This window comes from Equus asinus, chromosome 4 (genome assembly GCF_041296235.1).
Source record: "Equus asinus isolate D_3611 breed Donkey chromosome 4, EquAss-T2T_v2, whole genome shotgun sequence".
Lineage (NCBI taxonomy): Eukaryota > Metazoa > Chordata > Mammalia > Perissodactyla > Equidae > Equus > Equus asinus.
In genome coordinates, this window is record NC_091793.1 from 57,778,448 (window position 1) to 57,802,338 (window position 23,891).

At 40.6% G+C, this 23,891-nt stretch overlaps 1 protein-coding gene across 2 annotated transcripts in view; it reads right to left on the bottom strand.

Moving 5' to 3' along the window:
- Positions 1-14,962, bottom strand: part of TBC1D15 (TBC1 domain family member 15) — a 56,744-nt gene extending 41,782 nt beyond the window's left edge. Inside the window, exon 1 of one of the 2 annotated variants that reach the window (XM_014833269.2) lies at positions 14,824-14,962. In XM_014833269.2, coding sequence (XP_014688755.2) covers positions 14,824-14,853 — 30 coding nt within the window. In that variant the 5' untranslated portion in view covers positions 14,854-14,962. The remainder of the gene's footprint in view (positions 1-14,823) is intronic. The other variant, XM_014833270.3, reaches the window with a different exon arrangement.
- Positions 14,963-23,891: the final 8,929 nt, after the last annotated feature.

The following is a 23,891-nucleotide window of genomic DNA, read 5'->3' on the forward strand; positions in this document are numbered from 1 at the left end:
AGTTGAACTACATAATTATATCTGAGGCCACAAAATGGAAGTCTGAAAAGGTTATAAAAAAGAAATCCTTTAAAATCTCAAGCTTTTGTGCAAACAGATCATAGACATATCCAGAAACCACACTTTAGCATATTTTCAGCAATACTCAGCTAGTAGAATAATCAAGAACTTCCTAGTTCTCAGAGCAGAAAAAGGGACACTTACTTGCCAAGAAAAGCTTGGCATCATTAACAACATAATCCAAGGCTCTGTGACACTATTAACACTAAAGAGATTTTGACACTTTAACGAAGTGAACCCCAAAGAATCAAATGCAGCACTTTCCCTACCAAAGCATTTCAGGCGACTCTTTCTTTCCTATACATATGTTGGTCAAGTGCTGCCTACTCTCTTTTTCATTTAAGAAAAAGCTGACTTTCCTAAGTAGTTTAGCTATGTAATTTCCTAAGTAATTCAGTAATTCACTAAAAATTATTAAAGTACCAGCCACCTTACAAAAAAGTCAAAGATGCACTCATGCTGAGTTCTTTCTGTGTTAACTCTTCAGCACTTTTTGAGGAACAAATTACCTGACCAAAAACTCAAAATTCCGAACCCAGACTTGTAACGTCTTTAGAAAGCAGCCATGTTCAGCTTTCTGACTTGAAGGGTGTGATGTTAATACAAATTAATAATTCTGCCAGAAATGGCACATAGAATAAAACTAATAAATTCACCATTATGTGCTACTAAACCTTAAAAACAACACTAGTTGCATCAGTATATAATTTACTTCAAATGTAAAATAACGGTAACAGTTTTAACTGAATAGCACTTGGTTTTCAAAGCACTCTGATCTCATTTAATCCTCACAACCAAACTGAATGAGTCACAATAGATCTTATTATCTCCATCTCCATTTTACAGAATAAACTAATACAAAGAGGGGCCGGCGTGGGGGCACAGCGGTTAAGTGCGCACGTTCGGCTTCAAGGGCCCGGGGTTCACCGGTTCAGATCCCGGGTGCAGACATGGCACCGCTGGGCACACCATGCTGGGGCAGGCGCCCCACATATAAAGTAGAAGAAGACAGGCATGGATGTTAGCTCAGGGCCAGTCTTCCTCAGTGAAAAGAGGAGGATTGGCAGCAGTTAGCTCAGGGCTAATCTTCCACAAAGTAAGACAAAGAGTTGTTCAGTGACTTTGTTCAAGACCACAGGCATATCAAATGAACAAGTGGATTTCAGATTTCCTGACACCTTCATCCATTAAATCTCAACTACTATTACCTCAAGAAACTACCAGAAAAATTCCACATGGCTTCCCTAGAGGAAAGCAGTTTCTGAAATTGCTTAGATGTGGAAAATAATGCTGCTTCAGGACTAAAACCAATTTAAATGTCTTTAATTTATAAATCAATGTAGCAGCTAATTAACAATTTGGACTTTAAACAAAAATCCTTAATTTCTCTCCCATCTGAACTCCTAAACATTCCACACAAGAAGCTTAGTCTCTTTTCTATCATTTTGATTTGAATCAGTCATTTTAATGTTATAGCTCTTCACTGTATTTTTTTAAGGGAATTTTTTTTTGCTTACAGCATACGTCTGTCCATCACCCCAGTTTCTGAGTACCTGTGTATAATGAAATACAATTCTACAGGTATCAACTACTCAAAATAGTTCAACGTACAAAAACAGAAGACCAATTAAAAATTGGATCTTATACAATAGCATGAAGACACTTCTTCATTGGACTCTACAGTGAATTGATTCCTGAGGAATATCATTCTGCCGTAGGATATTCTGCTTCCTATGTTTATCAATGGTAATCATTAACATTTGCGACACTACCTCCAAGTTTGTTTGATATGAAAAATTACTTTGCTACAGGGAACAACTATGATATTAGAACTTTCATGGGAGATAATACTTTATAAAACAGGCTTCCAATTTCTTTACTCTGGTTTTACTCATGATCTCTAATGTAAAATAAAAAGAAAGGTTCAAATGTTATTATTGGCCACATAATATCTCTACTATGTATTACTTTACAAAGCATTTCTACATTATCACATTTGATCTTCACAACTCAATTAGATATATGTTATCATTCCCACTTTGTAATTGAGAAAAAAGGCAAGGAAGTTACGTGACTTGATCAAGGTTCTCTCTGGGGTGGAGACTCAGAGGTCTGCTCTGACAAGTTTTGTCTGTCCAAAAAGTACATAATGAAAAAGGCAATCAACTTAAGGCTCAGCACCCATGGACACTGACAAAATGGTTCCAGGATCCTATGTGCTAGTATTTCAACCTGAGGGAGTCACCAGTGACCAGTGCCATGAACATGAGTAGGCTCTCTATGCTACAGGAAGAAAGAAAACGCATCAGCGATGCCTCTGCTTCTTTCTACTACCTAAGACGGGAGGGAAGATGAAGAGTTCACAGGCACAACAGGAAAAGAATATATAGGTCAGGAAACAGGACAAGAAAAAATTATATTCCAAGGAGGTGAAAAGCAATGAAAACTGATGTCAGGAAGCTGGCAAGTGGAAAGCTAAGAGAAGGAAAAGACTGAGACAAAAGTCTGCACTACTCGAGATGCACAACATGTCTGAGACTCCTTCTACAGAGAACCCACACTCTAAGTTATCAGCAGCAAGCATCCCAAATAGCAAGACAACGTGTAGGCAGTAAAGACTTCCCACGATTACTACCTTAGGGATACAGAGGCATCGAACGTAAAAATAAAACAGCCTAATCACTTCCCTAGCATATGTATTTGAGACAGTACTAAAAGTCTATGTCAGATTCTCCACGTCTAACAACTCACTAATTTGTGATATTTTATAAGGGAACAAATTATATGGTAAAAATATATCTGAAATACATGTCTAATGGCGATATAAATGGTGTTTTCATTTCATCTTTCAGTTCATTTGGCAGAGAAAGCCGAGTATGAAAACTAAGTATGAAAGGTGAGTATAAAACAGGATACATAGCTGTTGTCAAAATCAGGATTTGGGTGGTTTGGGATGTTTTGTTTTGTTTTTTTGGACCATTATTCCTGTACAGTCCAATCTTTCAAAATCCAGAGGTAATGTGTTTGATAAGAAGAACCCAAATTGAAATGTGAAGAGAATGAACAAACTACCCAAAGAAAAATAAGATATCAAATATCATAAAAGACAAAGGTGCAACTGATTGAGAAAAACAAAACTGGAGGAAGTACCCAGTACTTAGTACCCAGTACTAAGTAGAGGACAAACGAGGATTTTAAAAAGAAAACATGACACAACAGCAATGTTCAAAAAATACCAGTAATAATAAAAACAATGCAAGAAACTAAGTACTACAGAAGTTAGCAGGGTGGTTACTTAGGGACGAAGGGTGCATGGAAGGCCTTCTGGAGTGGCTACAAAGGTCGGTCTCTCGAACCGAGTGGTGGTTAGAAAGATGTCTGCCTTATGACTCATTAAGTTATACGAGTGTGATTTTCTGTATATAAGTTTTCTTTTACAACCAAAATGCTAAAAATTACTGGTGATAAACACAAAATGTAAAGTTTTAAATTGAATTTAAACCAAATCTCAAGAGTACTAGAGGGATATTGTCAGGGGGAAATCATGACATGAATTCAACAATGGAAGAACACACCTTGAGAAAAAGAAAGGGACGAGGGACAGATCAAGCAGATTTGAGGGAGGAACACTACCTACCACTAAGTGTACCCGCAAAAAAAAGGGAGGGAATGCTATTGTTGTGGAGAGTATATATAAACTACTAGTGAAATGAGGAAAAAGATACTCTAAAATATATTACAAACTGGCATAAAGCCACCCTACAGATGTGATGACAACCTTGAGCTATCCAAATATCTACTGGCATTCTGGAAACACTTAGCATCTGATAACATGCTTGAATATCTTGTTGACAATGTCACCTCTCAGAAGGTACAATATAGACCAACAAGAAAGAAACAGTTATTAACAAAAACTCTGGAAGAAAAAGACCATCTCAGAGTTTATAACGACAAAGGAAACAAATTTGAAACACAAACATTCATCCTGGGCTTGAGGAAAAAAAAAAGACCTATTTGTGGGTATTAAACCAAAAACAGAGAGGAAAAAAATACCCTATAATGACTTACACTTCCAGCCAAGACAGAGTGACAGAAACTGGATTTATCCTCCCACCAGAAAAAAAGGCCAAATCCATGAAAGAATGGTTTTCAACGGGTAATGAAGGACAGCGACTGCTAAACGAAAGGAAACGAATGAAGTGAGTCACACAATTGCCCTAGTTCACTGTCTTGAGAGTTTCCAGCTGTGGTAATGGGAGAGAAAACCCAGAAAGTGTCCAGTGGTCTCCGTGCATTGAGGACACAGAGCTGGAAACTGGGGGAAGCCAAGACAGAGCTCACAGGACAGAGGACTCGAGAACAGAGAAATGCAGAGAGAGAACTCAAGAGACGTGCAGAGGTCCTTGAGTACTCGGCAGAGTTCTGATCACTGCATGTGTATCAGTAAACCACCTATGGCCAGGGGGAAAAGCCACCTGAAATACTAGCAGCAGCAATCTGCAGGCTCACACAGACCTGTTCCCTCTAGAGTGGGAAACTGACTTCACAGGGCATTGGGCAGGGTACTCAGAATAGTCTTACCTCAGAAGGGGGACAAAATTAGTTTCACAGTAAATGCTGCGCTGATATCATCTAACAAAGTTTAAAAGCAAGACCCAAAAGTATCAAATTCTTTCCACATAACTTCAGTGCCTTCCAGGATAAAAATTCAAGAATATTTTAGGAGCCGGCTCCGTGGCCGAGTGGTTAAGTTTGCGCGCTCCGCTGCGGCGGCCCAGGATCCGGATCCGGGCGCGGACATGGCACTGCTCGTCAGGCCACACTGAGGCGGTGTCCCACATCCCACAACTAGAAGGACCTACAGCTAAGATATACAACTATGTACAGGGGGGTGGGGGTAGGAGATAAAGCAGAAAAAAAGAATATTTTACAGGAATACGAAAATATCTAGCACCCAAAAAGATAAAATTCACAATATGTGACATCTGATTTAAAAAAATTGCCAAGCATGCTGTCAGGAAAATAGAACCCATAATGAGGAGGAAAATCAACAAAATTAAATATGACCCAAAATGACACAAACAACCGAATTAGTAAGAAGGATATTAAAGCATTATCACTGAATTCCATATGTTCAAGACACTGCAGAAAAGTAAGAACCTGCTAAGAGAAGACATCAAAAACATAAAAAGGGACCAGCCCAGGGGCGTAGTGGTTAAGTTCATATGCTCTGCTTCAGTGGTCGGGGATTCATAGGTTCAGATCCTGGGCATGGACCTGCACACCGCTCATCAAGCCATGCTGTGGCAGTGTCTCACAAACAAAAGAGAGGAAGACTGGCACAGATGTTAGATCAGGGACAATCTTCTTCAAGCAAAATGAGGAAGACTGGCAACAGAGGTTAGCTCAGGGCCAACCTTCCTAACTAAAAAAGAAAGAAAGAAAAAGGAATAAACTAATGATACATCCAACAACTAGAAAGAATCTCAAAATAATTATGCTAAATGAAGAAAAGCCAAAAGTAGAGTACATACTATATACTTCCACTTATATAAAATTCTAGAAAATGCAAACTAATCTATAGCGACAAAAAGCAGCTCAGCGGTTTCCTGTGGACAGGCTGAAGGCAGTGATACGTTTCAATGAGTCAAAAAGAAGCTGAGTGGTAGAAATGTCATTATCTTGATTGTGTCAATGGGTTGATAGCATATACATAGATCAAAAGCCATCAAATTACACACTACGTGCAACTTACTATCAATTATACCTCAATAAAGCTATAGAAAAAATAACTTACATGGAAAATCTATTGTTTTAAACTATAAAACCCTACATAAAAGTAAATACATAACTAGAGATATTTCAGTAAAAAAAGGAGAAAGAAAAATAAGTTATCTTGCCTCAAAAAAAAATTTAAAATCTCACCCTATCTGTTCTTCATTGGGGATTAAGTGTCCACAGGGAGCAACTATAAAGGGCATTCAAAGACTTGTCACTTGGTGGTGCTAAACTAACTATATAAGTGATTCAACTTTTATTAGGCACTTACATGCCAGACACCATGGAGAGCAGAAAAATAAACTATGTACCTGGTAACGTTATAAAAAGGTAAAATCTTTACACAGGAACAAGGTGTAAGGGTACCGAAGAAAGGAAAAAAGCTTTCCATTTGGAATAAAATTGTATCACGCCCTCTGGGCTCTCGTTTATTGTGAAATATTTGCTGAGATGCCCAGGCAGGTAAGCATATTTATAAAATCTTCAATGACGGCCTGCTGACGGCAACAGAAACTGCAGTTTTCCTTCAGCAAAGGAACCTAAGTCAGGTATAACTTATTAAAAGAATTCTGGGGACCACAGCAAATGTTTTAGAATAAACTTACTAACCTCTAATTCAGCAAAAGTTAGAATTAAAAGGCAAAAAAGAGGCATGCCAATAGATAAATTCAACTATCTAGATAAAAAGAGATGTACTTGGGACAATCCAACTCAAAACCATGCTACTTCCTGAGAGAAAAAGCTGAAACAGTTAAAGAAGTTGTACAATACAGTAGCAAGTAATTTTTTATATTGTTCCTACACTTAAAGAGGATGGGGTTTTTATTTGTATTACAATTAGCATAATCTCTATTTGCAAAACCTAAAGAGAAATGAAAACATTCAACCCAAATGTTTTAAATTTACTATTAAGCTTAGGGATAAAATTCTTGCCCTAAATCTCTGTTCAAACATGATAATCCAGTCCTTATCATACATAACATACATTCTTGGACTTTAGCAACTACGTGAATTTTATAAGCTAAATTTAACAACAAAAAGTTACAAAAATTCATTTCTTTAAAACTATTCAGCACATAGATAATTTAAACTTATGGTCAGAGAAGGTATCCCCAAGAAACGCCAGTGTGAACCCAGAAGTTCTAATGAACTCCACATCCAAATACCTAAGCACCTACTTGATATCTCCATTTGAATAAGTCACAGTCATCTTAAATTTAGTGTGCTTTTTCCTATATCTGCTCTCCTGATATTTCCAACTCTGTCAAAGACATCCCATCCACCCGGTTCTTCTCAATGACTCTTTCACCATCCCCACCCTGTCTCCTAATCCCTCAACTCTTCACCTCTGACACTGACCCCTCCTCATTTCTAGCCTGTGTTGATAAAAGAACATTTTGATCTCTCTTCCTCCAATTTGGTCACCCTCCAATAATCTGTGTAAGCTATGTAATGAGTAACCACTGCCCAATCTGATCTTTATAAAATGTATATCCGGGTGCCACGCCTGAGCTTCAAAACCTTCTGATCCACCCCTGTCCTCCACAGCTACACAACAGCTGACACTCCCCAATACAAATGAAATTCCTGCCTTGCACCACTGTGAACCCACCTGTTCCCTCAAAGCCTTGTGCCTTTCTTGTGTGTGCATTCTGTTCCCTCTACCTGGAAAAGCCTTTTACTCCTCTCTGCAAATAACTTCTACTAAATTCTTCAAAAGAGCACAAGAACCTGTCCAAACTCTTCCTACCACCCCCATTCCACCTAATCTGCTTTAGAAGTTTCTTCGCTCATAGACTCGACACATTTACTGAGCACCAACTAGATGCTGGGAATAAAAGGTGTTGGTGGAAAAACACACACCGAAAAAACCATCTGACTACATTAGTAACGTCATCTAAACCAATAAATGAATGGTCATAGCAGAGTGTGATGGAAGTATGCATAGGATCCTGAATGAGATGTCATTTTCAGTTATTCGTTGAGTAACTATATGGTGAATGCCTACAATGTGCCAGGTACAGAGGAAGCTTCCAGGTATAAATAAGTAAAAGTCAGTCATTGCCCTCATAGCACTTACAATTTAATTGGGGATTAGGATAAGAAAACATAATTACAACATATGACAGAAGTATGAATAGGCTGTCACAGCAAGCCCTAATAAACAATATCTAACCTAGACTTACAGGGCTCAGGGAAGATGAGTCTTAACTAGAATGGAATATAAATTGGGACCTGAAGAATGGAATTTTAACTGGGAGAAGGAATACGTTCTTGGCAGAGGGTGTATGTTCTACAGAGAGCAGTAGTTCAGCGCATGGTTGCAACCCAGATCAGACAATAGAAGATAAAGAGTTTAGAGACGAAAGTAGACATGAGATCAGATCATAAAGAGTTTTATCAGCCATGCTCAAGAATTTGAGAATTTGGAATTTATTCTAAAGACAATCTTTGCCACCTAAAAGCCATCAGAAAGTTCTAGCAGGGGAATGCCATGGTCATACTCGCCTTTTCTAAGCCAACAAACTAGCTGCAGAGCCAAGAATGAACAGCTACGGTAATCTGGAGGAGAGCTTCACAGCGGCTTGAACTAAGGCAGTGGCAGTGGGGATAAGGAAAGGCAGGCAGATGGTTTAGAAAGATACATAGAAGGTCGAATGGTATGTACCTGGTAGTCATGATAGGACTTTATGACTGATTAGATGTTGGAGGTGAAGGGGAGAGGAGTCAAGAACAAAACTGAGTGGATGAGGTTATTCACTGAGAAAGATTACAGAAGGAAGAACGTAACAGTGCATTTTACCTGGAACATGCTGCTCAGTGATGACTGAAGAACTCAAAGAAATGTAGAACATAGGTGGTATTAAGGGTAACGAATCACAGAAATTTTGAGTGTGAAGACACTGAGATGTTAAGGATGGGACAACTCTTGATGAAGGGCAGCCAGCAGAACCATTATTGCTTCTTCAGGGGATTAGCGCACCAACAACGTCAGACAGGAGAACAGGAATAACTTAGAGGTCTGGGGAGGTACAACGAGGACTAACTGAACAACTTCTCTTATACCATTATGCCAACAACTACATACATGTACTATAGTATGTACAATAAGAGACAGTAAATAAATTTCACAAGGATTTCCTTCCACCAAAAAGTGAAAATAAAAAGGCTGGGTTAGGGGCTGGCCCCGTGGCCGAGTGGTTAAGTTCGCGCACTCCGCTGCAGGCGGCCCAGTGTTTCGTTGGTTCGAATCCTGGGCACGGACATGGCACTGCTCATCAAATCACGCTGAGGCAGCGTCCCACATACCACAACTAGAGGAACCCACAACAAGAAATATACAACTATGTACTGGGGGGCTTTGGGAGAAAAAGGAAAAAATAAAATCTTAAAAAAAAAAAAAAAAAGGCTGGGTTATAATTTTTTACCTAGTCCCAGCAGCTACGTCACATTGAAGCAGACTTAACATTTAAATTCTTTTCCAAAAAAGCCATGTTTTTACTAATTTACAAAGTGAAATTGTTAAAATTGAAAACTATTGTACCATGTCAAGAATAAAGTCTGTGTTTAATCACTCCTGTATCCAAAGAATTCAGCACATGGAAAGTACTCAAAGGTTTGTTAAACTAAAGAATGCCAGAAAACTAAAGAAAGAAGACATACTTCATATTGTATCCTCTAACAGGAAGTTACTACCATGTTACAAGATCTAGTCCAGGAAAAGAAAAATTCTCCAGGAAAACCTACTAGATACTAAGAATATTCTTTATCTTTTTTTTTTTTTTTTTTTAAAGACTGGAACCTGGGCTAACAACTGTTGCCAATCTTTTTTTTTTTCCCTGCTTTATCTCCCCAAACCCCCTCCCCCACATAGTAGTATATCTTAGTTGCAGGTCCTTCTAGTTGTGGGATGTGGGACGCCACCTCAACGTGGCCTGACGAGCGGTGCCATGTCCGCGCCCAGGATCCGAACCCTGGGCTGCCACAGCAGAGCGCGCGAACTTAACCACTGGGCCACAGAGCCGGCCACCTTTATCTTTCTTAAGGAGAGGGTTTCGCAGGACTATAAGCATATCTAAAAGGAACTGGAAGGGGCCAAATTTAAGCTACAAAATAAATTCTTACTGAGAATGCCATCAAAACAAACTCTAAGAAAAAATAACAGCTGATTTCCCAATTGTTTCAAGTTATTGTCAACAGAACCAAATTCTAGTATACTCATAATAAAAACAGAGACCTAGAGTGAAATGGAAGTGTACTAAAATAGGACTTTTTAACTCCAAAAGAAGAGTGCTTTAATGAACCCATCTCTCTCACTCTAGTCCCCCCTCATTTTCTCTACCTTCTTGCTCATTCCTCTTCACTGAATATCGACTACATGCCAGAACCTATGCTAGATGCATGTGAAACATTTCAGGCCCTGACCTCATGATGACAAGTCAGTCTAAAGGTCTTCAGAACAATAACATTCACTAAAACATCACCCACTTCAACGACTTGAAACTCACATTGCATTTCTTATTTAGGCAAGATAAAGGGGTAATTGTTAGTGAATGTTTTCCTTCTGAAGAACTGAAGTCTATATGCTCCAAGGTAAGGGGCTATTTAATGTATCCCTAATGCTTAATATAGTACCTGGAACAAATGAGATGCATTATAAATGTTGAATAAATGAATGAAAGTAAACTGTAACCATCATTAGGGACACTGGTTATAAAGCTAAAACCTATTTCAGGCATCTCCTCTCTCCCACCCTCTCTGATTGGTAAGTTCAACTTAGTCCATTAATTCAACCCTGTTCACCTGTTAAAGAAAAAGCAGAATGGCTTTTAGAAGCAGTGTCCCTATTTCTCCCCTCAATATTCACAAGAGGATGTCACTCTTCCCCCTCCCATTTCACTGAGTGTGAAAACATATGTTTCTACACATATATAGCAACAAAGAATAGCTGAACTCCAAACTAATTGAGGTTTATAATTAAGATCATTTTCAAAAGCTCAGCTAAGAAAAACAACGTATGCGCAAAACTGAGTCCATCACTCAACTCGACAAAAGCCTACCCTTGAATTTAGTCAAATCATCAGAGAACTGAATACATCAAACTGGTACCCTGTATTTACTGAACTACTGAACCATCTACTAGCATAAAACCATCAGCATACTAAGGGGCATTACAGAGTCTTTTTTTTTTTTTTACCAAAAGGATACGATATGCCATATAATCACATTCACTATAATACACAATCTAAAGAACTTATAGGACTTTATTCTGTGGTGTAATCTTCAGAAACTAGGTTTTTGGGTTTCTGCTTTTGGTTTTACTTTACTGTGGATCCTATAATTCTTATAACTGATCAAGTTCTCCTCTTTACTTTGGCTGCTAAAAAACTTAGAGTCAAACTGTAGCCCACTAAAGGACACAGTTTATTTAATAATTGTACTTCCTGTTCCCTCTACCTTTCCTACCTTTATTTACGTTCCTTTTGCCTCATTTCCCCCCCAACCCATTTTACATGACTATATTGCTTTTATATTTGCGGGCAGTCTTAATCTCTTAGTGGAAAATGGCAGCAAAAATAAACATTCAACTATTTCCAAACCAATAATAACAATCTTAAGACAGTCTGAAAGATCTTCCTTAACAATAGTAATAACAGCAGGTAACATTTATCAAGCACTTACTTGACACCAGGCACTATTCTAAACATTTTGCAAATATTAACTCATTTAATCCTTTCTACAACTCCACGATGGAAATATAATCATTATCCCCTATTTTACAAATGAGAAAACTGAGGCACAGGGAAGTTAAGAAATCTGCCCAAAGTAAGACAGCTACAAAGCAGTGGAGCTGGGGTCTGAACCCAGGCAGTCACACTCCATCTCCTTAACCAGTGCCCTATTGTGATGATTTCTCATTCATCAAAACTCCATGACTTCTAAAGCCAGCCAGGTGGCCCGGGTTTCCTGGTCACAGAACCACACCACCTGTCCGCCAGTTGCCACGCTGTGGCAGCGGCTCACATAGAAGAACTAGAAGGATTTACAACTAGGATATACAACCATGCACTGGGGCTTTGGGGGGGGGGGGAAGAGGAAGATGGCATCTGGCAACAGATGTTAGCTCAGGGCAAATCTTTCCCTGCAAAAAATAAAACAAAAAACAAAAAACTACATGACTTCTAAAACAAGATATTTTTCAATTGTTAAAATAACAATGAGAATTAAAACTAGACGCAACCTCAAAAATAAATTACACACCCATACCAAAAACTATATTCTAAATTTTTAAAATTCTGCCATACCCAACCAATGACTTGTAGGGAAATTATGATAATGAATAACACCTACAACAGCCTCTATTATGTGCCAGGCTTCATTCTAATATATTTACTTATTAACCCACCTAACGATTCCATAAAGTAGGTATTATAATCGTCCTCACATTACAGATGAGGAGACTGAAACACAGAGAGATTAAGTAATTTAACTGAAGTCACTAGTAAGTGCAAAGTTAGCTTTTGAAACTAGTTTAGCTCGAGTTCAAGCTCTTAAATCTCATCTTACACTGCTTCTCCATATGACAGAGATTAACTCCCTCCCTCCCTACACTCAAAGTTCAAAGTAAGCAAAGTGGACTTACTAGAAAAATGACTCTACATCCTAGATCTTAACACTGAGACAGAGATTCTAATTCAACACAGCTGGGTTGTGGCCCAGCATCTGTATTTTTTAAAAGTACCATACATGATCCTTGTGAGCCTTGGTTAACATCCACCGCCCTGGGTTTCTAAACTAGACAGGTCTTAGCTGATCCCTTGCGGGGAAATAAATAAATACAGACAGAAACACACATACATCCTCATAAATATATACATTCTTCCTTGTTCGCCTTTCCCAAAGAAACAACACTAGGAAGTAAGGAAGCCTAAGATAAAGCTAGAAAGGTAACATGGCTTTTTATGTCATATTAACCAACCTTGAGTATTATTTTAATGGTAACAGTAACAAAAATTTTTTGTTTGTCTTTTAAAGCAAGAGACAATCGGATTTGTGCATTGGAAAAATAACTCTAGCAGTGGTGGAGGGGAGGACTGCAAGCGAAGAGATTGCAGACGGAAAAATCAGCCAAGAACTCACGACTAGAGGCTGACGAAAGGCCTGAATAAACTAAGCACTGAAGAGGATGCTGCAAACTTAAGAAACCTCTTTAAGGTAAAACTGGTAGACCTGGTTATGGTTAAATGTTGTTACAGAAATGGACATCTCTAAGTTTGTTTTACATGGAACAAAGTGAATGACAAAGCCATTAAACTAGATCCGAACTTACTGAGGGAAGAATAAGTGGGTTTTGCTGGTCATGATAGCATTATCTGGAAGAGGGGCACCTTTTGGCATGGAAAAATAGTTAATGTGGAGTGATGGGAATGGTTGTGAATGTGCAATTAGTGAGAATAAATGAGGTGATGAAGCAGAGCTACGAAATAAAAGACTAATTTTAAGAAGTCAGATTACAAAAGGCAGTGGTTTGAAGGAAAGGGTGAAAAAAGTCTTAGATTCCAAAACTCTGTTTCATCACCTCAACGGTTCTTTCAAAATCATCCCACACCTGAAAGAGCTAAGTGTAGTTCAAATGGAAAGGATCCATTCTTGGCAAGAACTAGATTGGATCAGTCAAGATGGAAAAATCAAACAGGATAACATTCGAATACATACTGAGTCAAGCAGAAATCAGCACCCATCCTGAACACAAAAACTCACAAGACAACCAAAGAGCATGAATAATCCAAAAATGATGACCAACCTATCATTTAAAATACCCAGTAAGTAAAAGTATTTAATCTTTTTTAAATGCTTTTATTATTTCATGTAATCCTAACAACTCCAATCCAAGAAATAATGACTGGCATCACCTCCATTCTGGAGATAAAAAATGGAAGGACAGAGAAGTCATCCTTCTCAATTTCCCAAGGTTACATGCGCCTGGTCTAGTAGTCCATACACCAAACCACAAACGCTGTCAAACAATTCCAAATGGGATAAGGAGGGCAGCATAGAGAAAATGAATGAAACTCAAGGAATGAGGAAGTACCACGACAAGTAAATAGGCCTTAGTGTTGGATGAGTAATTACCAGACCCAACTGTTTACGAAATACTCCCGCAATGAGAAATGCTACCAGCGACCTGGCATGATAGTCCTAAATAACAGGCATTAACCTATGCCCTCAGAAGGTGAATAGGCACCATACAACGAAACCTCTTCCGCACCTAATCCTAGTTCCTAACAAACTGGGAGGACGGCCCGTGACCACCTCGTAAGACAGCGCCACAGATACTCCCACGGGAACATCACAGAGACGCCTAGGAAATAAATGTCTTAACCAAAGCTTCCTAGACACGCGTGGGATGGTGTAAATCTCCAACTCCCGGAGTGGAAACATGCCCTCCTGCGCACAACCACCAACCAACTCGGCAGTCCGGTAAAATGGATCCAACACACTCTTTTCTTCTGAGCGCACAACTGCATAGCACCTGTTTTCAGCTCCTCCCGAAAGAAACACAGATGCCCTCATCAAAGTGAAGCAGAGAAAGGCAGGGGCAAGTAGATTAACGCCTCAAAGGAAAAGGGAAAAGATACTGGAGTCGGAACAGTAGACACAAAGAACCAGAGTGAGAAAACAGCCAGAAAAAGAGAGGAACTAAGCCACCTCCTACCCCTTAGGAAAGGCCTGCGTACACAGAGAAGACAGAGAAGGCGCCGGACCAGGGCCGCGCCGGGGCCGGCTGGCCGCGGGACAGGAGGGGGTCTCGTCCCGGCGGAGCCGGCGTTCCCGAGGAAACAGCTGACCCACCACGTCCTCTCTCCCACATCCGCCGCAGGCCGCTCCTGATTCGGAAAGCCCCCCGCCCGGCCAGCCGGCCCCCACGCAGCGAAAGCACCCCATGGCACAGAAAAGCAGGGGTGTCCCCGGGCCGTTACCCACCTTCCCGCTCACAGCCCCAGCCGCCGCCATCTTTCCTGCGCGTGCCTGTGATGACGTAGCAGCGCCTCACGTGTCTCTCGGACTCACAACAACATCCGGCAAAACCAGGCAGACATCCGGGCGGGAAAGGGGCGGGCAGTGGCGGGAAGGCTCCGAGGGGCGGGGCGAGCGCCTGACGCATGCGTGCTGAGTGCGGCTCGGAGGCAGCCGAGTCCCCGAGGCGTGTCGCGGAAGCGCGCGTCTCTTCCCCGGGAGTGGGGCTACGTTGCGGTGTTTCTGCCTGGGGCTTGCCTGGGCGCGAGCCTGTGAGCCGTTGGCAGGCTTCAGTTCAGTAGGAGGGAGAGGACGCCGTGTTAGGGGCAGCAGACCTGGTGCTGGCTTTGTGGCCGCAGGCGACTCTGCCACCAGCGGCCTGGCTGTCCCCGGGGCAGCGGGGTGGTGAGGCCGGGATGCAGATGAAGGGAATGCCAGCCCCCGAGGCGCGGGCCTGGCCGCCGCCCCGAGCGAGGGGTCCGGAGCGAGCGGGCGAGCCGCGGGGCCAGCCCGGCCTGGGCGCTGGTCACCGTGCGGCCGGAAGAGAGTGTCCGAACTCGGCCAAGCTTGGGGTCGCACGAGGAGCGCCGCCGCAGAGCCGGTGTAGGGCCTCAGGGGACGATGGTATGAGGTGGTTTCATTTGCTCTCAGCGCCATACCGGAATGTCAGAGAATGGTTGGATAGACCCTTGATGGCTCTGGCCGAGATCCGGGACTTCCCGTACCCTGGCGCGGAATAAAAGTCCCTTTTGTACGCAAACACCTGCCCCCCTGGAGGCGCTTCTCTCTTCACACAGTGGGGAGAGACCAGAGGCTTTTGAGGTTAGTTAGGTGGCAACCAAAGGGAACAACGGAAGACAAGGGTCGCCGCTTCTGTGGATGCTGGGAACTGAGGGTGGGAGAGGCGGCAGGGCTTGCAGGGCTTGCAGGGCTTGCAGGGCTTGCGTGTGTAGCGCCCAGCCCACCCTGCATCGGAGGCAAGTCACGTGGGAGGGAAAAATGAGCTGGGACTGACTGTGATAGTGGTACCCGGTGACAAATAGAAATGGCACGCAATAGGATATATTGGAGTATATGAGGAAGCCATTTGGTGTAAACCTAATTTGGCCTGACTTTGTTTTTTCCAAAAGGGCCTGTCTGTGGCCTTGAGCACGCATTGTATATCTGCTTTAAAACATTTCCTATGGCAAGAACAAAGGCCCTTGAGATAAAGGTGCAACTTCCCCCTACATTGGTATTTCCCTAAGGATAAGCGTCTTTCCTCAGACTGGGAACTGTTTGCTGCTCTCACCTGTACGGCCCAGCTCACCTGTGACCGCCTCAGCTCACCTGTACCGCCCAGCTGGAGGCGGAAGACCTGCTTCCTGCTGTGTCCGTCAATCGCTGTGCCAACAGGGCACTCTTGTGACTATTGTAAGAGGGACATTTCAATCATATGTGAAACATGCTCTTTGAGGGTATATAACCAGCCTGTGATCCCGCCTCTTTGGAGTGCTCCATTCCTTTGTGGAAAAACTCCCCCGGGCTGTATGGTCCTCACATTTCAGCTCAGAATAAACTCACCCCAATTTTTATTTGTGGGTTGGTTATGGATTACTTGTGTCAACAGGGGTGAGGTTAGAGAAAAATTTTAATGAGACATTTCTTACACCCCGTGTTTTGGAGAAGAGTTGAAGCCCTCAGTACAGTGCCAGGAAGAGAATACTCAATAAATGGTAGCTGTTATTTATATAGGTTTGGGAATTAAAGACTTGTCATTGAAAATTTAGCATCCTATGTTCATCTGCTACTCTCTGATCTTCTTAAACCTCATCCTCCAACTGCCGCTTAAATGCTGGTGCTACCCAGGGGCAATCCTTGGGATTCTTCTACTTTTTTTCCAAACACATTCTTGGGCCATTATCTTCATATTCTGGTATCACTGCCTCCTATGTGATAATGATTCCCAAATAGCTCCAGCCCAGTCTCTCTTTCTTAAACTCTAGAACCTCCACCTACTGCCTGCTGGACCTTTTTACTGGAATGACCCACTCACACCTCAAAAGTTCGTAAACCTTCACTACTTAAAGTGTAATCTGCAGACAAGCAGCACCAACATCAGCTGGGAGTGTGTTAGAGATGCAGAATCTCGGGTCCCATCCCAACACTACTGAGCCAAAATCCACACTGTAACAAGATCCCAGGAGATTTGTGTGCACATTAAATTTTGAGAAGCACAGCCTTAAATGAAACTTAAATTTTACTTTTGTTCTCTGAAAATTACTACTATTTGCTGAACTAGAGATGCAGTCAAGACACAATTTCTTCAGTTTCTCCAGTTTCTGCTATCGTGTTACCCCTTTCTGCTTTATCTTCTAGAGAGCTCGTGGGAGACATCCCCACTGTGTCTCTCCTCTGCGTCCCCACTACCACTTCCACAGTCCAGGTCTCCCTTTTAGACAACTACTGTGGCATTGTAACTCATTCCCTTGCTTTCTGCTTCATCTTCCTCCTAACCCATTTTTCATATCCCTACCATATTGATCTTTCTAAAACATAAATGTGATCCTGTGAACTCCCTGCTTAAAATCCCTTAATGGCTCCCCCATCTCTTCAGGAAAAAGTCCAAATTCTCCAGCATAGCCTACAAAGTCCTTCATAAACTGTTTCTGCCTACCATTTTAGCTTTATCTCCCAACTTTCCCCACTCAAACCCAATTCTCCAGCCATAGCCAAATATCTGCTGTTCCCCCAATGTACCATGCTGTGTCCCAAGATTGCTTCTGACTGTAGCAGATTGACTTGGCCTGCATCATGGGACCATTCCTGAACCAATCACTGTGGCCCAGAATATTCTGATTGGCCTGATTTGAATCATATGCCCACAGCTCCATTCAAAGTACATGGAATTAGAAGAAGAGTAATTCCCAGAGAAAAATCCAGAAACCATTCCAGAAAAAAGGGGAGTAGCTGCTGAGCAAGCCAAAGCAGACATCAGTTACAGAGGCTCCGTTTCTCACTCCCATGGTTCACACTGTAAAATACTTGGTGAGTTACTGAACTGCCTTCCTTTCCCTAAGAGGCTATGAACTACTGGAAGGCAGGGACGGTGCTTTTCATTTCTGTGACCACCACACCTGACACATAGTAGACACATTTGTTAAATAAACCCTTACTGAATGCAAATCAACTCCACATTTAGAAATGGCACAGTTGTACTTTACATGCAAGAGGAGAGAGACTGCTTTCCTTCTTCAGTTACATTCTCTGTCTATGTGCAAAGGAAGAAACAAGGTCAGGATTTCAATGTAGTATGTTTCATGTTTTAGTTTTTTACTATGTTGAAAAGAAATCATAATACACTTACATATAACAAGTGGACAGGTTTTTTAAAGCAATGTGCATATAAATTTAATGTAAATAAAGCCAAGTTCCCTATAACTTACTGTTTTCATGGGAGTGAAATTTTATAGTTTCTAAGTTTACTCTCATGAACTATATAGTTATTCACTAATAACATCACTGAAAAAGTCATACGATGGAAAAGAATCTTAATAAGTACCTTAGAGAAACTTTAGGCCCTGGCAGGACTTTAGTCTCCCCAGGTTTTTCAGTTGAAGAAATTGAGTCTCTTGGAGACTAATGATTTGCCAGAGTCATGGCTGCTTTATGGATAAATAGAGACTTAATTACAGATACATATCTTAGTCAGATGAGCTACACTATCAGCTGAAAGTGGTCACTCCTGTCTCTGAACTACAGTATGTAATTGTTTAATCTGATTTGCTCCACCTCAGTTTCTGACTGACCTACTTGTCTTTCAAGATTTATGATGATGTCACACATCATCTATTAAGATTCCTCCAACTTTGCCACTACTCATTGATCTCTACCTGTCCTGAACTCTTTGTTTTGTTAAGATTTTATTTTTTTCCTTTTTCTCCCCAAACCCCACCAGTACATAGTTGTATATTCTTCGTTGTTGGTCCTTCTAGTTGTGGCATGTGGGACGCCGCCTCAGCGTTGCCTGGTGAGCTGTGCCATGTCCCCGCCCAGGATCCAAACAGCCGAAAGCCCGGCCGGCAAAGCGGAGTGCTCAAACTTAACCACTCAGCCCCGGGGCCGGCCCCTCTTTTTTTTTTTTTTTTTTTAAGGAAGATTAGCCCTGAGCTAACTGCTGCCAATCCTCCTCTTTTCGCTGAGGAAGACTGGACCTGAGCTAACATCCATGCCCATCTTCCTCTACTTTATACGCGGGATGTCTACCACAGTATGGCTTGCCAAGTGGTGCCATGTCCGCACTCGGGATCCCACCAGGCAAACCCCAGGCTGCCAAAGCGGAACGTGCGCACTTAACTGCTGCGCCACTGGGCCGGCCCCTCCTGAACTCTTAAACAGCCAGACTAAAAACTTTTTTTCGGTGCTTAACTATACAAAGTAGTGTCACGAAGAGAGCATACACTTTGCTGACAGCCAAGCAATTGCAGGATTTCTCTCTGGATAAATTAACAATTGAAGAAATCAGACCTATAGGTGCTGACACTTGGGGATCTCCATTGAAATGACTCAAGCACATCATCCTACAATAAAGCACAAAAATAAACTCCACCCGTCTCTCTAAAACTTCCAATCAGCTTTTGGTTCTGGTCTCTTAAAGATGAACAGATAATCATGGATCACTCCATGTTTGAAGAAAACTTTTAAGTTGAAAGGCAAAGAGCAAAATGAACAAACCAACAAAAAAGCAATTCAAGACAATGCAGAGAACAGAAGAAAACTTAAGTATAATAAGTAACTTTACAGAGATGAGAGAAGATTTTGCACCCATGACACAAGAATAAAAGGCCATGGAAAGGAATATTCAGAGAATCAAAATGAGCCCTAAGAAATGAAAAATATGCTAAATAAAAAAAATCCATAAATGGATTGTAAGATAAGCTGAGGAAATGTCCCAGAAATAAAAAGAGAAAACCATGGAAATAAGAGAGAAAAGTTAAGAAGGTTAGTGGATTAGAATAGGAAATCGAATACCCAAATAGAGCAGAGAATATTGAGGAAAGGAAATTATCAAACAAATAATTCAAAAGTTTTCCAGAACTATCAGACATGCATTTTCAAATTGGATCAGCCCACCAAGTGGGCAAAATGGATGAAAAGGACCAACAACAAGGGACATAACTGAAATTTCAGAACAGTGGGAATCTAAAGAAGGTCATAAGAATTTTCACAGAGAAAAAAAAGCATGTTATATGAAAAGGACAAGAACAAAGATATCTTTGAACTTGACAGTAGAAACGCTGCAAGATGTAAGACAATGTAGTAAAGCCTTCGAAAATATTTTTAAACTAGAATGTTATACCCAACCAAATACCCAATCAAGTATGAAAGTAAAACAATTCTTTTTCAGACACGAAGGTTCAAAAAAATTATCTTTTATGCACCCTTTCTCAGGAAGCAACTGGAAGCTGTGTGACACCAAAACAAGGCAGTTCATTATGAGAGGGCAAAACTGAATCTAGAAAATTGGAAACAAATACAGGGGGTACCATGCAAAAGAGAATCTTGAGGGCATTCCTGGTAGGAATGTGAAATGGTGCAGCCACTGTGGAAAACAATATGGCAGTTCCTCAAACAAACTAAGCAGAATTACCATATGATCCGGCAATTTCACTTCTAGCTGATACATCCAAAAGACTTGAAGCAGAGACAAATATTTGCAGACCAATATTCATAGCAGCATCATTCAAATAGCCAAAAAGTTAAAATAACCCCAAAATCCGTCAACAGGTGAATGGATAAACAAAATGTGGTATATACATACAATGGAATATTATTCAGCCTTAAAATCAGAATCAAGTTCTGATACATGCCACAACATGGATGAACCTTGAAAATATTATGCTAAGTGAAATAAGCCAGATAATAAATGGCAAATACTGTATGATTCTACTTATTGAGGTACCTAAAACAGTCAAATTCATAGAGACAGAAAGTAGAATAGTGGTCTAGGGGCAGGGGCTTGGTGGAGAATGGGAGTCATTATGTAAGTTTCAGTTTGGGATGATGAAAAATTCTGGAAATGGATAGTGGTGATGGTTGCACAAAAATGTGCATGTACTTAATGCCACTGAATTATACACTTTTTAAGTGTATATAACTTAAGTGTATAATTTAAGCCTTTTTAAAAGGCTGAAATAGTAAATTTTATGTATATTTTACAATTTTTAAAATAATTGAGAAAATATTCAGGATCTATGGTTAAGCAGAGTTCTTAGACTTGATATCAAAATCATGATCATAAAGGAAACGTTGATAAGTTGGGCTTATCAAAATTAAAAGATTTTGCCTTGCAAAAGACTGTGAAAAGGATGAAAAAAGCCTCAGACTAGGGTAAAATGTTTGCAAACCACATATTCAGCAAAAGACTAATAGTAGACTACAAAAGAACTTTCAAAACTCAACACTAAGGAAACAAATAATCCAATTAGAAAATGGGTAAAATAAATTGCATTATTTTCTATTGCTTCCATAAGAAATTACCTGAAAAGACCACATTTTTATTTTCTTACAGTCAAACACAGGCCTCGCTGGCCTAAGATCAAGGTGTCAGCAGGGCTGTATTCCTTTCTGGAGGCTCTTGGAGGAGAGTCTTTCCTTGCCTTTCCAGCCTCTAGAGGTCACCTGCATTCCTTGGCTTATGGCCCCCATCTCCATCTTCAAATCTAGCAATATTCCACCTCTCTACAATCACCGCATCTCTGATTTTTCTTTGTTAGTCACATCTCCCCAAGAAATATTTTCCACTTAAGGACTCGTGGGATTAAACTGGGCCCACCTGGATAATTCACGACAATCTCCCCATCTCGAGGTCCACACCCTTAGTCACATCATCAAAGTACCTTTGCTGTGTAAGGTAACATATGCTGAGGTTCTGGGGATTATGGCATGATATCTTTGAGAAACCATTGTTCTGCCTATCACAGACATAAATAGACATTTTACTAAAGAAGATGTAAAGATGGCAAAATAAGCACATAAAAGATGTTCAACTTTATTAGCAATTAGGGAAATGCAAATTAAAGTCACAGTGAGATGTCACTACATACTTATTAGAATGACTAACTTAAAATAGCAGTGACACTAAATGTTTGTAAAAATATGGAGAAAAATCATTAATAAATTGTTGATGGGAATATAAAATCGTGCAGCCACTCTGGAAAATAGCTTGGCAGTTTCTTATAAAACTAAACATATGCTCACTATATGACCCTGCAATTGTCCCTTGGCCATTTATTCCAGGGAAATGAGAACTGTGTACACACAAAACCTGTACATTAATATTTATAGGAGTTTTATTTGTAATAGCCAAAGCTGTAAGCCACCAAAATGTCCTTTAATAGGTTAATGATTAAACAAACTGTAGTACGTCCGCTACATGGGATACTACACAGCAATAAAAAGGAGTCAGCTATTGAAACATGCAACAGTTTGGAGGGATCTCAAGAGAATGATGCTGAGTTAAAAAAAAAAAAACTAATCCCAAATGGTTACATGCTGTATGATTCCATTTATATAACATTCTTGAAATGGCAAAATTATAGATATGTAGAAGAGATTAGTGTTTCCAGAGGTTAGGCATTGGGAAGAAAGGAAAAAGGGGTGGGTGTGACTATAAAGAGATAGCACAAGGAAGCCTTGTGATAATGGAACATTTCTGTATCTTGATGGTAGTGATGGTTACATGAATCTACACATGTGATAAAATTGCATACTCTACACACTATTCACACTCACATACAAATAAGTGCATGTAAAAGCTGGTAAAATCAGCAAATTCTGGTTAAGAGATCTGGATTGTACCAATGTCAATTTCCTGGTTTTGATACTATACTATAGTTACATAAGATATTACCATTGGGGAAAACTGGGTGAAAGGTATATGGGACTCCCTGTACCTTTTTCTTTTTTGCAAACTTTCAAAGTATATGTATGTGTGTGTGTGTATATATATATATATATATATATGATAATTTTAACTCAGTTACATATTTTCACATACACAGCAGTTAGGATGCATTTGGCTGCAAGTAGCAATCAAGTAAAAATGTATTAAATAAGTGGATTTTGTTTTGTCTCACATAACAAAAATTCAAGAGGTAAGGCAGTTTCAGGGTTCATTAATTTACCACCTCAACATGGTCGTCAAATACCTAGCTTGTGCATACTTGTGCTCTTTCATTTCCAGATTGTTGGCTTAAAACTGTCCACTTCATCTCAAAATGGCTATATGTCTGCAACACCATATATACAGCTGGAATTGAAAAATGTGTTTAACTCAATGCAATTGAAAAGTCTTAGCTCTCTGGTGTCTATTGTGTCAAAAGCCACTGTCATTTCCCTCATAAATGACTGCAGCAACTTCCTTGTAATCCTGCCTAAAATATTGTTCCCTTCTAATCCCTTCTCTGCAATGAAGCACAGTGATCTTTTCATCTTTTCTTTTTCTTTTCTAAATCACAATGTCATTCACCCCCTAAAATAACTAATTTTTTTTAACCTTTTATTTTTCGTTTTTCTCCCAAAGCCCCCTGGTACATAGTTGTGTGTTTTTAGTTGCGAGTCCTTCTAGTTGTGGCATGTGGGATGCCGCCTCAGCATGGCTTGTTGAGTGGCGCCATGTCTGCGCCCAGGATTCAAACTGGCGAAACCCTGGGCCACCGAAGCGGACAGCACGAACCCAACCACTCAGCCCTGGGGCTGGCCCCACTAATTTTTTGTCAGCATTGATGGGAGGAGATCCAGGCTCCTTCCTTGATTTAACTCTTTAGCCTATTTTCCACCATTCCCTGCAGAACTTTACACTCTAATGACCCCCAATTGTTAATGGTTTTCTGAACTCTTTGCTCATGAGGTCCCTTCAGCCTGGCATGCCCATGCTTTCCATTCCCAAATCTACCCGTTTCATCTAGGAAATGGCTCTTCATCCTTTAAGAATCAACGAGGAGAGCGAGTCACATGGCCGAGTGGTTAAGTTCTCGTGCTCTGCTTCAGCTGCC